We start from the raw sequence: 12295 nt of genomic DNA, 5'->3' as shown, positions 1-12295 counted from the left end.
TTATTTGTAAAGGTAGCTTAAAAATTGTTTTTCTATTCGATAACAGGCATTGTGTAGTTTTAATTTATAAAACATATACAAAATAGTCAAATACCGTATTCTACTCGCATAACTAAGCTACTTTTGTTCTGCAACTGATGATCAGCATTATTTTTTTTTCATAAAGGTTAAAAATAGTACATTGTGTCTTAAGGGCGGTAAATAAGGAATTACGAACGAGAGTCTATTAGAAGTTAGTTTAATTTAGCTTTAATGAGTCGATGTTTGTAATTCTAGTACCGCCCGTGCGACATACAATGTTTTTCATCACATTTGCGAGTAAAATTTTATATGTCTAAAAGAAAAAATATAATTGTTCCAAATATTGGCGATACCTTAGACTGCGCTCTTAGCAGCGTCGCTCTCCTCCTACCTCAGCATGTGCCTGAGCCGCGTGTGCATGTGGTCCTGCTGCTACGCCATGCGCAGCACCATCAGTACGGACTACGGACATTGACTCATTTACCGACCACGGGTTTCATGACAAGCACATTAAGGTCGAGGGTTTTATTTGGGGGGTTGCAACTAAGGTAGCCTGCATGTTTCGACGCTGTTTACGAGAAAGTGTGATGAAAAAGACTTAAAAGTGGTTCCGAAGCGGTAACGTTTCGTGTGCTCTGCCACCCCATTTGGGAATAAGGCGTGATGTTCTTGTGATATCACATTGATAAATGTTTAATTTAAAGAGATGTCAAATTATGTAAAGGCCCCCGAACCAAGGAAATTTACCATATTACAAGGATTTTTTCGTGTTCCGGAGGCTTACTCCCCTCCCCCTGGGCTGGGCGGACTTGGATTAAATTAGGTATGTAAATACTCGTAGCTGGATGTCTGGAATGACATAGCGCTACTTTTTATCCCAACACTTCCTCGGTATCGGAATTTTAGGACGTAGATCCGTGAGAAAACGAGTCATTTTACCCACGTCCTAGACTTGACCATTTACGAGATTTCACTACATTTTACAGACTATTTTATTTCAATAGAGATTTGACACGACACGCACGACAAAAATATGGAACCAGCTTCCTGGTTCGGTGTTTCCGGAGCGGTACACCTTAGGGATCTTTAAAAACGAGCTAATCATTCTCCCAAAGGGCCGGCAATGCACCTGTTACAACCCTCGTGTTGGCAGGTGTCCATGGGCGGTGGATGGCGGAGGTGACCCGCTCCGCTTGCTCGTTTTCCCTCTCTTATATACCGGGTGAAATCTAGGACGTAATACAAAATTAGTGTTTCGTACCCAGTTAATGCTGTGTAATTTAATGCATTAACTCTTTTGTTGAAATAAGTCCGATGAAATTGGCGGTTTCCATATATTGTTCATGATTTCTTATTTCAATAATGTATAGAAACCACATTTTTTTTAGACTTATTTCAATATATTTTTACAAAATATTTTTGTTGGGATAACTTGCAGAGCCAATTTAAAAATATCTATGTTTTTCGTATTATTGGTTCTGTCTGTGTGTCTACTGTGTTGTGTCCGCTGTGATCTTAGTTCGGGAGATGGGATGGGGGAACACGTGCGAATTCCCGCGGCGGGACTTGAACCTGCGCCGTTTATAGAGCTGTTAGTTGTGAGGGATCAAACATAATAATAATAATATTTATTTATTCAGATTATATATCCATTTTGTTGGTAAACATTGAAATCAATTATTGTCGAATGTTAGTAGAATGTCATACAAATGACATTAAAATTAAATTAAATCAAATTACGAGTAAAATACATTAATTTTGTAATTTTATTTTTATACTAGATTTTATCCGCGGCTTCGCACGAGTAAATCATTAGATACATACAGCAGTTGAATTTAAATTCTGTGATTTTATAAAATACCCGTGGTAATTCCCGAAAATTACATCGTGTTTTTCATTGACGTTGCCTTCAAACAACCATCCCTAATTTCATGACTCCAAACACAACAGTTGCTATTTCGAGATTTTATCCCTATCCCGTGGGAGAGGGACTATCTTTGAGTAACAAACACACACACACACACACACACACACACACACACACACACACACACATATACACACACAAACATACAAACTTTCGCATTTATAATATTAGTAGGATTAATCTCACGAGAGTTTAAGTAAAAGTACTTGTATTGTTCAACTCTTTCTTGTATATAAAACACATGAAATTGACAGATAAAACTGACCATTTCTAATTATTCGGACTATACAAGATACCGTACCGCTATGCGGGATCGCGGTGGATGCGAAAAGCACAAGACCGGTCTGAGTGGAGAGCCTTGGGGGAGGCCTATGTCCAGCAGTGGACGTCTTTCGGCTGACATGATGATGATGATGATGATACAAGATACACATGGCGCACGCACAGGCCTCCCAACTAGCCATAATTATACTTTATAATCGCTGTGTTTATTATCTCTGTAAACAGTTAAACTTTGTTCTGCTATTTATTGCTTCGGAGTTTATGAAATATAGCGAATTGTGTATCAGTTAGACGGAGCGGGAAATATCGCGCGTTTTCGTCACATTGCGAGGTTGTGCGGCTATGGATTTATAAGTTATCGCTCATTGAGGGCAATGTAACGCATCTAGAATGATATAACAGCGCAACTAGAACCATATTAAACCGCAACTAGAACTATTTTATGCCGCCACTCGAACGATATTGCATTGCAACTCGAACGATATTACAACGCAACTGGAACGATATTACAATTCAACTGAAACGATATTACATCTCAACTGGAACGACATTACATCTTTTCAAAGAAATTTCGAAAAGGTTAGTAGACGTCATAGGGGACCGAAGAGCTGGCAGCTTTCCTGGGCAAAGAATTAGCTTGGCTATTCAAAGAGAAAACGCTGCCAGCATCTTCGGGACCTTGCCTAAGGGGTACTCTTTAAGTAATTTGTTTTAGTTTTAGGTTTTATTTTATTTTATGTAAGTATTTTAAGAGTAAGTTCAGGATAGGTAGGTGGTTTTATGTAAGTACATGTAAGTAATTATATTTTAATAATAATATTACAACTCAACTCGACCGATATTATAATGCAACTTGAATAATATTACACCGCACTGAAACGATATTGCACCACAACTGGAACGATATTACAGCGCGACGGTACGAAGAATGCATACCTATGCGTTTGCGTGTATGTAATGCAATGTCTAAATAAGTCAAGCAGAAACTTGTTTCCGATTTTTAATTTGTACGGAACCGTATCAGTGCTAGACTCGGATTCGCACTTGACCTTTTAATAAAATAAACGAGTATGATGTTCGTGGGTTTTATGAGTGTTATGACAGACAATCTATGAACCGACGTTTAAAGTCGCACCAATTAAATATGTAGATATTAAAGAAGTCACAGTAAATTTACCGTTCACATCGCCGCTAACATTCCTCCCGAAATCAATTCAACTCTTGCCGTCAGCCGGTGCATTAATAAAAGGCCGCCAGATGGCGCGCTCATTTCAATTTCTTTTATACACCGCCCTGTATAACTTACGGGCAATAAAATGAAACGAAAATAGGGTATAGTGTGTCTGGTATTTTGTCTTAATAAGAAACACTAGTTTTAACCTTGTTTATTAATGTTTATATAAACAGCTAAGTTACTTGATGATGAGAACAGGAAATAAGTATGTAGGGATGGGCCGAAATTCGTTTTACATTCGGTTCACCGAATTCGGTTCAAAGCACATTCGGCCGGCCATCTCTAGAAATAAATAAGGACCAATTGCAGCAGTAAGTAAATGACATCTTGAGTTCGCTTTTGTACATTTGATTCACGTCCACCCGTTTCAGGGTGAAACAAACGCATCATAAATAATTATTTATTTATTTATTTTCGGAGAACCAACAGCTTTAATAACAAAATAATAATAAAAAAATTATTCACCATTACAAAATATGAATTAAAATATACAGACAGATAACATTTGTATTTTTTTTATTTAATTGTATACTGTAGTTTTTAAGTATTTTATTTGTAATTATTTCATGTTGAAAAAAATGACTTTCTGCCAAGTTTCTTGCGGCGCATTCTTCTTGGCAATGATGGTCTTTCCGAAAGCGCTGGTAGTTTAAAAAATGACGTGTAAAAGTGCCCATTGTGGCCTAATTACTGAATAAATGATTTGAGTTTAGAATTTTTTGAATTAAGTGGTGCTTCACTATAGGCCTTATAAATAGGCTCAGAGTTGCTCAGCGAGCTATGGAGAGAGCTATGCTTGGGGTTTCTCTACGGGATCGAATCAGAAATGAGGAGATACGTAGAAGAACAAAGGTCACCGACATAGCCAAGCGAATTAGCTCGTTGAAGTGGCACTGGGCAGGCCATATAGCACGGAGAACAGATGGTCGCTGGGGCCAAAAGGTTCTCGAGTGAAGACTGCGTATCGGCAAGCGCAGCGTAGGACCTGCACCAACGAGATGGACGGGTGACCTGGTTAAAGCAGCGGTTCCACGGTGGATGCAGGCCGCTGCCAACCGAAGCGACTGGAGGTCTATGGGGGAGGCCTATGCCCAATAGTGGACGTCCTACGGCTGAGATGATGATGATGATGAACATTAAGTGTGGCAAAATGGAAATGAGATGCGAGGTCGCTGGTTTTCAGTCTCCAACCAAACTAAAACTTACTTAACTAGTCTACTTACTTAGAACTACGGTAGGTGCGCTACTATAACGACAGAATTACAACAAAGTATCTGATAAGTATACCGGGTGTGGCCTGTAATACGAGCAAAAAATTAAGACATAGATCGTCCTCGTTAATCTGAACAATATTAGTTCAGCGACTTTTAAAAATAATGGAGTCTTTGACTTTTCCTTTTTTCATACAAATTAAATACTGCTATCAATGTACGCCATCCTAGAACAGAACTGACGTCGCCTGTCACGCTACAAACATCAAGCATTTTGCTTTACATTGCTTCTACGAAAAAAGTGTAATAAAAATTACTAATTTATTGAATCAGGCGTTACTTTGGTCCATATCAATGAACTAAAATAATTTCCTTGCTCACCCGCGACCTTACGATAGCTAAGCTTATGCAAAATATGCGTGTTCATGCAGTTCCTCCACCTCCACACTGTAAGAACACACACAAATCACACAAACCCATCTATCACCACCACCACACTACACTGACGCGTTTCGAACTCAACCAGAGCTCATCTTCAGAGTGACACAACCGTACACCATGCTACCAGTTGTTAGGGTTTGTGTGATTTGTGTGTGTTCTTACAGTGTGGAGGTGGAGGAACTGCATGAACACGCATATTTTGCATAAGCTTAGCTATCGTAAGGTCGCGGGTGAGCAAGGAAATTATTTTAGTTCATTAAAAATTACTAATTATTTTTAACAGTCGCTGAACTAATGTTGTTCAGTTTGACGAGTATGATCTATGTTTAAACTATTTGCTCATATAACAGGCCACACCCGGTATGTAGGGAATAAACAAAAAACATTTTTACTGCTTTCCGTAAAAAAAGATTGCGAGGAAGTGATCGCTCACCTTGTAATTTTCTCTCTGTGTAAGGTAAACGTCCGAGCTCGTCACGCAATGCCCAATAGACGACAACCTGCTGTCATCTCTATTGCTAATGACCCTAAGATGGCAATTATTGGGAGAGTGACGAGCACTCGACGTTTACCTTACCTGTTTTCTGTATTGCTTACTAATGTGGTGCACAATAAATAATCATGTATTGTATGTACACTTAACATTAGTACACACGCACAAACTTTCGCATCTATAATGGGTATACTTTGAAAATGTCGTGCGACAAATCGTCGCGAGTCGTCTTGAGGCGACAGATAGATTTGAATAAGCGATGTCGCGAAGTCGGGCTCAAGCGATGTTTGATGAATGTTGGGAAAAAGTTCCATTCTGCTGCATTCTGGAGCCAAACACCTGGGGCGGGCCCTAACACTGGTTTACTTGCTCCAGCTACGTGAGTAAATTGCAGTATAAAGGTTAAGAACAGAAATAGTTCTGCGAAGAATAAAAATAATTTGGATGGAAATTGAGTTTATAGTGATTTTTTGAAAAATATGTTAAATATATAATTATCAGTCTCTTTCTCAAACACTTTTTTCATGCAGTAAGTACCTATCGCGCTACTGTGTGTGATCAGACAAACATATAAGTAGACTGTAAGTAGCTGACACACCCACAGGTCGAAAACATACAGGCCTGTTGGAATTATGTAACATGCGAACTAGGGGAATAAACACCTTTCTATTCTATTCTATTCTTGTGTGTGACATCACATCATTGTCTTTCTCTGTGTAAATAGCGTTTCAATACTTTCTAACTTCAATTTAAGTGAAAGTTATTTAAAAATGTTTTTCCGTTCTATCGAACGCGCGGAAAATGTCGTGAGAAAAATCGTCTCGAGGCGACAGATAGATTTGAATAAGCGATTTCACGAAGTCAGGCGTGAGAGAAGTTTAATGAATGTTGGAAAAAAGTTATATTCTGCTGCATTACTCGGAGCCAAACACCTGGGTCGGGCCCTACCACTGGTTTACTTGCTCCAGCTTCGTGAGTTATTCACCAATGTATAATCTAGCTAACAGCCATCACACATGCATATGTACATAATAGGTATAAATGTATAACGCATCTATATGAATAAATAAGTTTTTGTATAAAATTTTTTTTGGAGACGGTATATTTTGTTGATTGTACCTGTTTTATCACGTAAACTAAATTTTCGTATTTTAAAAAATTTTAACAAAAAAGGTAAACCGACTCCAAAAAAATAAAAAAATAACAAAAAATGGAACCGACTACAAAACCCTTGAAAATATTTTTCTAGGTAAGTAGGTACGTACTAGCTCGAAGTCGGTGACTCAGCACGAGCCAGCAGGAGTGGGACAATTCACAATAGTCGTCTACCTCACCTACATACTATGTTGGTTTCAACCCCTCCTGCTGGGTCGTGCTGAGTCACCGACTTCGAGCTAGTACGTACCTACTTACCTAGAAAAATATTTTCAAGGGTTTTGTAGTCGGTTCCATTTTTGTTATTTTTTTATTTTTTGGAGTCGGTTTTACTTTTTTGTTAATTTTTATTTTATTTCTCACTTTTTAGTGATTTGTAGCCAAAGAACATCTCACAACGATTCCATTAAGCCCAAACACGACTTAGTTGCCTACCTTCTGGCTTCAGCATCAGATCAGTTCGAAAGAATCATTAACTTAAAGCTTCTTCTTAGTCGCTTATCTAGGTAAGTATATTAATCATGATAATTTAAATTTAACCCGTGAAATACTTGTTATTGATAGTAGTAGTTCCGTTGGTCAAATCTGGTCTTCATCCTCAGTTCCACTTCACCAAATTATGATTTGCAAGAGCAAATGCACGAGTTACTGCTAATATATCCAAATTACCATAGGTGTCCTACAATATTTGAAGAGTTCCCTCGATTTCCTTAAGATCCGATCATCAGATCCTAATTTGCTGCTTATGGGACCTAATTGAAAGCATTCCTAGACGAACTCAAAAAAATTTTGAAATCGTTCATAAATGACGGAGTTCTGAGGTAACAAACATTTAAAAAAAAAAAAAATACAACCGAATTGATAACCTCTCCTTTTTTTGAAGTCGGTTAATGATACTTAACAGTAATCGTCGTGGAATCCCGTCCTGAGGAAGTCCTGGCCATACCATTAGAATTTTACTACAAAGTTATTGTGTTGTCACCGGACTTAGTACAAAAACGTGTGCCAAATTTTACGACAATACGACCACTGGTAGGTAGATAAAAATTCACTTGCAGGAGTCCAGGGCGTACAAGCATACATGTAAATTTAAATACATAGAGGCTTTAATTCAATAAAAATACCGTTACGAAATTTTGTATGGATTTGATGTGAAATTTGGTACGGGTATGTAGTTTGATGAGAATGAAGTACAGTCAGCTAAGAAAGCTTGCATTAAAATGATTTTTTAACGAAAACTTACTATTTTTCACCTTTATACCGTACAAGCATGTCATCTACATAACACGTTACAAACATCTGACCGCAAATCTCACTCCTAACTCATCCCTAATTCACCCCTATCTCACTTCAGACCCTAGTAGGGGTGAGAAGGGGTTCGTTAGCGCAGGTGCCGCGCAGGTGCGCGCACAAATTTTTACTTTCACACGTAATTGAGGAAACTTTCAGATTTACACGCTAATATGGAATCTTTGGGAGTTTAATAAAAGGGGTCTGAACTTTTTATGCATTATTTCTTACACAAGACGAAGTATGTTTTAGTTAAGCATTAAGTACATTATACTCATGAACAAAAAAATACCTCGTTGAGTGTCTCGCCGGATTCTTCTCAACAGAGGTTTTTTCGAACAGGTCGTAGATTTTTTTTATATACTTTGTTAAAGTGTTTGTTAAAGCCTGAATTGAAATATTTTTTGTTCAAAATTTCATTTTCATTACAAGCTTTTTTTTGCCGACTGTAATTTTTGTTGACTGTACTTACATTGTCATCTAAACTACATATCCGTACAAAATTTCAAGTCGGTACTATTAACTATTGAGGAGTTCCCTCCTGCGGAGACGATCCTGGCAGGACCACCAAGCCGTCACTACCAGATTATTGTATTGTCACCAAATTTATATAAGCATGCCAAATTTCAAGTCGATCGGACTACTGGAAGTGGGTCAAATTTAGCTTCCAAGATTTGACCCAAGCAAACAAATAAACAGGTGAAACTAAATAAAAGGTTTTAAAAAGATACTTATTTTGAATTTGATTTTGACTTTGAGATTACTTCTTTCTGTTGAAAAAACATGCCTTTTAAAATAACAAAAGCACACGGTTATGGTACCTAGCTTTTCAGGAATACTGACGCTGACATTTGATTCAACAACTGGATTCTGTCCGCGCTGCGCCTGCTTCGTGTAAGTCCGCCATCTGCTTTGACTCCAAACTGCAAACAATTCTGGCAACACATCATCCACGTATAACGTAATTTAAAGCGGACATATGTACGGTCAGCATCAAAAGTAGCTGGTTACTTTTTTACTCTGTCACATCAACACATTTGTCAATCTTGTATGGCGCTAAGTACGTGGCTATAAAACGACAAAGTACAAAAGTAACCAGCTACTTTTGATGCTGACGTATCTATTATTTAATTCGTTTTTAGGGCTCTGTACGCAAAGAGGGAAAATAAACAAATACGCAGTGTTTTTGTTGGTTTCCATTAACTTTCGACAGATGGCATTTTGTTATTTCAATTTCATTTCATCCGTGATTTAATTTGTTTTGTTTGTTTATTATTTGATTATCATTTACAAACTAGAGTTTACCCGCGGCTTCGCACGCGTAAACTATTCGATCTGGTAGTTACAATTGAAATTCCGGGATTTTACAAAATTCCCCTGGGAATTCCCAAAATCGCGGTGTATATTGCGGTCTTCATTGAGGTTGTGTTAAGAACAACTGTCCAAAATTTCAACTCTAAACCCAGCTGTTTTATCTCTATCCCGTGGGAATATCGAAATAAAAAGTAGCCTACGTATATGTTATTCCAGCTACACATACCAAAGTTCATCCCAATGCGTCCAGCCGTTTTAGCGTGAGAAGTAACAAACATACACACACATACACACAATTTTTTGCATTTATAATATATAAGTAGGATACCTACACCCTCTAGTACTCTCTTATTATCTTGGTAGTATCACGTGTAGATCATCTTGAGCACAGTAACCGCTCATCAATTTCTGCTGCTATGGACTATGTCTGCAATAAATTTCATTTAATATTTTATACATTACACAAGTTAACAATCGTTGTTATAAGTCGTAGAGACATTAACGTGACATAAAAAGCTCACTTTTTAAATATTTTTACTAAATTCATGTGAATGAATATAGACCAAGCCATACAAGCAAATGGCTCTTTGTGATAATTTGAAGACTATAGCTTCAACGGTTTAGAGACTAGATCCTTGACGGTGAGACAGACAGACGGATGCATAAGTGGGAGCATTATAAGTTTAACCCTTTATAAATTATGTAAATTGCTTACTTTTGGTCATTTTTATTTTTTCGATTATATCTGGCTGGAATAGACTGAAACAGAGTTTTGTACAAACATAAATTAAATCTGCGTAAGGGCCGCTTGGATTATTGCGTTTGTTTCCCTTTTTATTTAATAAACGTAGGTCTTATATATTGTGTGAAGATGAGGAAAAAACGAGACAGGAAAAAACTTAGCTTTATCTATAGATTGTTCGGAGACTATAGAGGAAAAAATGTAGAGCAAAAATGTAGCATCCTCTTGGAGAGGCTCAGAGTCTCGCAACGAGCTATGGAGAGAGCTATGCTTGGTTTTTCTGTGCGATAGAATCCGGAATACGGAAATTCGTCGAAGAACTAAAGTCACCAAATAGCTGTAAAAATATGCAAGTTGAAGTGGCAAGTGGCGGGCCGCATCGCTCGAAGGACAGATAACCGTTGGGGGAGAAAAGTCCTCCAGTGGCGACCACAAGCCGGAAGACGAAGCGTTGGCAGGCCTCCTTATTACTAGGTGGACTGATGATATCGTGAGAGTTGCTGGTGGATGCAAGTGGCGAGTTGTCGTTCATTGTGGCGTTCTAAGGGGAGGCCTTTGCACAGCAGCGGACGTCTTCCAGCTGATGATGATGATGAGTGCAAAAATAGCTAAAGACGTCTCTCATCGTGACTGTTCTATGGCTAAGTATCTATCTGTAGTATCTATTAGTATATGTACGCGCTACTTTGCCGCCAGGTGTGTCGCCTGTGTTACATCACGGCGTGAGACGAAACACGCGCTACGAGGAATATGCTACACTTGTGCTCGTAACACAAGCGCTGATGTCCAAACAAAGAAGCTTCATCCTACTAGTATTGGGGGATTTACCGACTGCGCCAATTAGCAGGAGCAATTAGTTAAAACCTAGATCGTACTCGTTAAACTGAACGACATTCGTTCAGCGACTTTTAATAGTAGATTATTGTCGTGGCCTGGAAGTAGGAAATTGCTGGCTGAGTATGAGAACTAAACGGACGAGCTACGTAGCCAGTAATTGCTATTCCAGCCGAGACTAATATAAATATAAAGCTTTTCTCAAAAATGGTGAAGGAAAAAAACTAAATTAGAATAAACCTTTTCTCAACAAAATATATTATGACATTTAATTTTATTCCAATAACATTTTCCATGCTTTCCCAGTTTTTTTCTTTAAAAAAAAACAACGATGTATTTTCCACCGAAAGCACCACAAGCTGTTTCAGATCCAATAAAAAAAGTCTGGAGTTCCAACAAAATAACTGATAGCATAATGAAGATTATAAGTATCAATCTATCTACACACACACAATTTTTTCTGTAAAAATATAGCAATTTGTTGCTATGGAGGACCGGGGCGTCCTAATACAAGTATTTTATACTTAACAGGAAGTCCCCACCTATTGATTATGTGCAGTGCACTAATTTATGGTGAAATAAATATATATTTTTTTTCATCTATCTATCATAGCAGCCATTTCACGACTTGCCAACATTTCCATGGCAGTTTCACTTTTTAAAAAGTTTGAGACTCGACAATAATACATTTTTGCTGGTGGCTCGGTGGTCTTTCTGGACTTTCTGATGGAGGAATACTATTGGTTTCAGATGGAGGCGAAGGTGAAGGAGGAGCTACCTGACAAAGACTACCAGCCGACCACGACCGAGCGACGGAAGAGTGAGTGTTGCCATGCCAATACCCAATAGATCCAAGTCACCCCACCCTCCCTTCCCCACTACTGTCTCCCCCCTTTAGGCATCGCACCCGCAGTCCTAATAATGCTGTAGGTGTCCTTGGGCGGCGGTCATCACTTACTGTCAGGTGACCCGCTTGCTCGTTTTCCGCCTATTCGTCATAAAAAAACCGGCCAAGAGCGTGTCGTACACGTCCAGGATAGGGTTCCGTAGCCATTACGAAAAAATCAAATAATCATTTTTTAAGGATTTCGTATTGCGTACTGAATCTTCCTAGTTTAAGTAGGTAGGTATATTTTATACCTTAGGCTGCTAATTACTCTTAAACTACTAATAATTCTCAGGCAATCTTAGCCGCTATAATTACTAAGAACTCATTATAGATATTAAGAACTTTTGAGCTGGTCGCGATTTGAATGGGTCTCGACTGTTGAAGTTTTATGTTAGCTACTTAACAGGGTTCTACGTCCTTGTTTTCCTCTTTTTAGTATTTTTTAACGCAGTCCGGATTTGA

General features: G+C 38.3%; 1 protein-coding gene across 2 annotated transcripts in view; it reads left to right on the top strand.

Annotated features, from left to right (window-relative positions):
• The window catches only part of nvy (CBFA2/RUNX1 partner transcriptional co-repressor nervy), a 93904-nt gene that overhangs the window by 26967 nt on the left and 54642 nt on the right, over positions 1-12295 (top strand). For both annotated transcript variants that reach the window (XM_074106224.1, XM_074106223.1), the window contains exon 2: positions 11695-11764. In XM_074106224.1, the coding sequence (XP_073962325.1) occupies positions 11695-11764 (70 nt within the window). The remainder of the gene's footprint in view (positions 1-11694; positions 11765-12295) is intronic.

This window comes from Choristoneura fumiferana, chromosome 24, assembly GCF_025370935.1.
Source record: "Choristoneura fumiferana chromosome 24, NRCan_CFum_1, whole genome shotgun sequence".
NCBI classification, from domain to species: domain Eukaryota; kingdom Metazoa; phylum Arthropoda; class Insecta; order Lepidoptera; family Tortricidae; genus Choristoneura; species Choristoneura fumiferana.
Note: the sequence above shows the minus strand (reverse complement) of the source record. Positions and strands in the feature narration are given on the sequence as shown.